This window comes from Telopea speciosissima, chromosome 3, assembly GCF_018873765.1.
Source record: "Telopea speciosissima isolate NSW1024214 ecotype Mountain lineage chromosome 3, Tspe_v1, whole genome shotgun sequence".
NCBI lineage: Eukaryota > Viridiplantae > Streptophyta > Magnoliopsida > Proteales > Proteaceae > Telopea > Telopea speciosissima.
The window spans coordinates 13,355,522-13,360,403 of NC_057918.1; the positions used below are offsets into that span (position 1 = coordinate 13,355,522).

A 4,882-nucleotide genomic window follows, 5' to 3' on the forward strand; every position below is an offset into this window, starting at 1 on the left:
AAAAAAATATTTTCATTCAAAGCGATTTTGACAGTATTTGTGAACACCAAATTAAGTTTGACTGGTACATAATTCCTTCAATATAAATGAGATTTAAGCAATCTTTGACAAGTTGAAAAGCTATCAAAACAAAGCTTTCTAACAAATCCAAGATTGCTTAAATCTCATTTATATTGAAGGAGTTATGTTCCAGTCAAACCTTATTCTATGTCCAAGAACAATATACAGTATCAAACTTGGATCAAAACCACAAGTAATATTTTTATTGTTCTCTTTGTGAAACTAATGCATGGATTGAGTTTAAAATGTTAAAAATAGGCAACACAATAAGAATTAGGGCAAAAAAACAACTTCTGGGCCTCGAAACCAAGGTTCGAGTTTAGCCTGGAGAAAGTCCTAGGTTTCGACCGAGATATGGTCGAAACCGAGACGAACTCGTTTTTTGGCTGGTCGAAACCTAGTCGAAACCCGAGTTTTAGAACCTTGATTGCAACAGAAATCCTTACTTTGTGGTATCAATTGTTGCAACAAGTCAAAAAAAGTGTTATATATTTAAGTAAAAAAGTTTCCTGTCCAAGAGCGTGGCTTCCGTGCCTGCACCCTTGTGCCAGTCTCTCTCCTCCTCCCTATTAAATGACCTCTCTGCCCTCCATAGAGTGAACCAAAAGGGGGCGTTGATTGGGTCTCGTGCAGGCATAGGAGCCACGCTCCTGGACAAAGAACACTTTTCCTACATTTAAATATCAAAAGAGTGTTTGTATATGAACCATTCTTATTATTATTTTGATTACTCAAATCTTGGTATTGGATTATATTCCTTTCATGATTGCAGCGAATGTGATAAAAAAAATTTAGCTTGGGATTAACATCTTTCTTGCACTTCCTGCAGACCAGTTTCTTTGGGAAGATTTAGAATGTATTTTTAAAGCAACAATAGATCTGCTTGATGCCTATGTGAATCAAGTGACATATTGATCCATTATTCATAGTTGGATTTTATTCAACTTTTATGTGTAGTTAACTCTATAACGTTTCAATGATACTTGTGATGTTTCTATGGTGTAAGTGCTCATTTCCTGTGCAACAATGAGTTCATATTCAATCTTCACCTGTTTTATTTATTTATTCTTCCATTTGGTATGAATAGAAACTTTAGAGGATGAAGGAACTGAAGATGATAATAGGAAAAATTCCGAACTAATGGTGATGAGTCTGACAAGGAAATGGGAATAGATGCTGAGGATGGGGATGCTGGTCTACAAAAATTAGTAGCCCAAGTCTATGGGATTTGTTTGTGGACCCTGGAAATGTTTCGATTTTGTCCAAGTTTAGGTTGGTTAGTCCAACCTGGAATAAAACCTGAGCACTTTGTGCAAATTGGGCTATACTTACCAGTTGACTGCATTTGCTGCAGCTCAACTATAACCCATTACTGACATTCTCCAATCAAGTTGGCATGGACTTGAGCCCTCCCCATACTAACACTTCTTAGCCTGATCTGACAAACTCCTGGTTATACTGGTACTGATACAATGACTTTCTAAATATGTTTCCTCTAGGAAACCATTCAAAACTGATCATGGGCCTTCCTTACTTCCTCCCCCCCCCCCCCCCCCTCTGAGGGAACTTCAAAAAGACCTGAATTAATGAACTTTACAATCACTAATCATAGAATCACACGCTATAAGGAAAGTGATCAACAAAAACTCTATTGCAACCCTTGTGAAGGAATCGCGGCTGAAATAAGTTCTGTAGGGACTTCTTAACATTTAAGTAGTCCTATTTATAGCAAATACATAAATTATTAACAAAACAAATACCTAGACAAACAAGTATATGTCATAGTGATGATATGTATTTGTTTCAAAATCTATGTGAAATTGATCAAATGAATTACAAAACTGAACTTGGCCAAAAGATTGCAAAGTGTTTGATGCTCATCTTTTCTCATTTTTTTCCCGGAATTCCAGACTGCATGCTAGATTGTCATGAAAAATGATACTGATTTATTTATAAAATGACCTTCACTGTCCAAAGGCATCAGGGCCAAGTTGGGTGAAATGACTGCTCTGATGAGCAACTTCAAGGAGTTCATGATCATCCCAAGAATCGCGATATGTTTCCAAGTTGGCATCAGCATTTCTTATAGCCGATATACAGAGTTCTTTCCTCCAAGCTTCTAAACTTGGGAATCCACAGTGTTCTCCATACTTATCACAATACTGCAGGACATGAGACTTGATGTTAGAGAGATTTGGAATGTAAGAGAATTTCTTCCAACATCAGACTGTTGAGAAATTTCACAAGACTAATGTCGGATTAGATATGATTAAGATGTTCTGGTACAAGCATTCTCTTTTCTTAGCTGTAAAAATGGAACAGAGAAAAAGATCCGAGAAGATCAGACTTTAGTAATGCTATGCAAATTCTGCAATACCCAACACAAATGATAAAACCCACAGTTAATGCAGGACAAACTGGATATGAACCCAACACAAATGAAATCCCTATCACAAATATAATCATCACAGCAAAGGAATAGTTTTCTTGTTTTTTCAATATGAAACCATATCTAGGGGTATGTCCTCCCAGATATAGGCTCCTGATTTGCCAGGTATCAAGTATTGTTTTTGCCAAGAACCAAAACCAAAGAATGAAGAAACGGGGGAGACAATTGTTTACCTCAAAGTCAGCAATATCATGTGTATTGCGCTTTGGTATGCCTGCAACTTCCCTTGAGTGATAAAATTCCTTAATGGACTGCATCATATCATCCCAAGATGGCAGTGTTTGTTTCCCTGACAGGAGTTGAGCTACCCATTTTGCTTGTGATTCAAAGAAAGGGAAGCCTATGATCTATATTAAAATCAAAGGGCACTTGTCAAAGACTCTAGTATCGAATGCCTAAAGTATCCTTAATGATGCATGGTCTAAAATATGTTGGAATTGAAATCATACAGGTCACTGATTATGATATATACCTTTCTGGGTATGCCCACAAATGAGAGAGAGGGAGCAAGTGATGGTGGGAATGTATGTTCATATAATGGTCCCACTCTGTCATCATCCACTACAACGATTCCTTTGGTGTCAAGAAATGGGAAGGAATATGAGTACCTATACATGAATCAAGTTCATATTAATACAATAAAACTTGCCAGTTTTTCTTCCCCTTAGTCTGAAGTAACCTTATACACTGTTAAGCTACATTTGAGCTTGGATGATCCATTTTATTCAGTTTGAGCAATTCTAGATTAATCTACCTACCCAAACTTGTTATATTAAGAGAAGCCTTATAATTAATATGATAATTACCCAGTACAGTAAATGATGGAGTCTGCAATTACCCAAGAGCCATCAACAAATTGAACTCTTCCGTCCTCACAAAGGGATTCTATCTGCATTTCCAATTTTCTGCTGGTTACAATTTTTTCTTCAATAAAGAGTCCTAAATATCAACAGAACTCACAGGAAAAAAACCATCTCCAAATGCACAAGAAAAGTAGAGTCTATCTGTTTAAGTGTAGCTCCATTTGTTACATGGAAGCAAACAGAGCCTTAGGAGTACCTGTGGATGCAGGTGCAAGTTGTCATATTTGGATATGACTTTGGCTAAGCCCTGTGAAATTTCTAGGGACTTGGCACTGAGATGAACTTCTGTTGCTATGTCCACAAGTTCTATTGATATATCTTGTCCACTCATTGAATTTCCAACCACCACCACAACCTGTAGAATGAGAACTAAGTGACTATTTTATACATTTCAGTACAAAATGTAAGATGGTATTCTATTGCTGATCAGAACATTAAACTCTATCTGATCAAAACACAATCTTAGATGGAATTAGTACACTTTCATTAACCAAAACAAGCCAAAGAGAATACATTAATTGATGATTTTTCACCTCATTACGGAATGGCTCTGGAACCCTGTAAATGTGGCTGTGCATTTGCTTCCTTTTCCATGCATCCATTCCTTAATAGTGGACCAAAGAAACAAAACAATTAATAACAAGCTGTGTACACTACCTTCAAGTTCCATGGGACAAAGAAATGCACATTACCTTTAATGGTGGGCAACCGAGGCTGAGAATAATGACCTGTAGCTACAACCACTGCATCAAACTCTTCTTCCATTACCGTCTCAGACTTATTGTCTTTGCTTCTTACAAACCATTTTATGTCTTTGCCAAACATGGAAGAATCTACCATGCCCACATACTCAACCCTGGTGTTAAACTTTATCATCTCCCTCAATCCAAACCAGTCACAGAAGTCCTTCAGGTACAAGAACAGTTCTCTGTGGCCAGGAAATCTTCTCATATCACTACCCTTCTTAGCTACAAATGGGAAATCAGTATAGCCCATGATCTCCCTAGGAGAAGCCAGCCTAAGGGAGGCATACACACTGCCATGAACTTCTAAGGTAGACCCTCTCCCCAAAGGGTCCTGATTTTCTACTTTGGGTTCATATAGCCATTGTCCTCCAATATCATGGTTTTGTTCCAAGACAACTACAGAGTGCCCTTCTTTTCTAAGCTCCCTTGCTGCAACTAGCCCTGAAGGACCTGCACCGATCACGCAGACATGCTTCGAGTTGCTTCCCACAGAGACCATGGTAGCTCGGTGAGGTTATCTCTCAGATGATGTCGTGTGAGTAGTAGTAGATAAGTAATCTTCTTTTGTGACTGATGAAATGGGGTGTATGTCTGAGTGAAGAGTCTTTCAATTTATGGGTGAATGAAATTCTCATGCAGAGGAGACCTAATTATGTTGAACATAGACAGTGTGCCTTCAAGGAGACACACGTGACCTCTCAAATTATGGTGGTGCTTATGCTTATTAGTTCTCTCTCTCTCTCTCTCTCCTTTTCAATCTTCAA

The 4,882-nt window shown here is 37.9% G+C and overlaps 1 protein-coding gene across 1 annotated transcript; it reads right to left on the reverse strand.

The window, feature by feature from the left end:
• Positions 1-1,765: 1,765 nt before the first annotated feature.
• Positions 1,766-4,667, reverse strand: LOC122654573 (flavin-containing monooxygenase FMO GS-OX-like 9). Its single transcript, XM_043848718.1, has 7 exons — positions 4,065-4,667; positions 3,906-3,976; positions 3,569-3,727; positions 3,316-3,398; positions 2,982-3,117; positions 2,683-2,856; positions 1,766-2,222 (listed from the first exon to the last, which is right to left on the reverse strand). The coding sequence occupies exons 1-7, from the start codon at positions 4,615-4,617 to the stop codon at positions 2,025-2,027; spliced, it is 1,374 nt and encodes a 457-aa protein (XP_043704653.1). The 5' UTR covers positions 4,618-4,667; the 3' UTR covers positions 1,766-2,024.
• Positions 4,668-4,882: the final 215 nt, after the last annotated feature.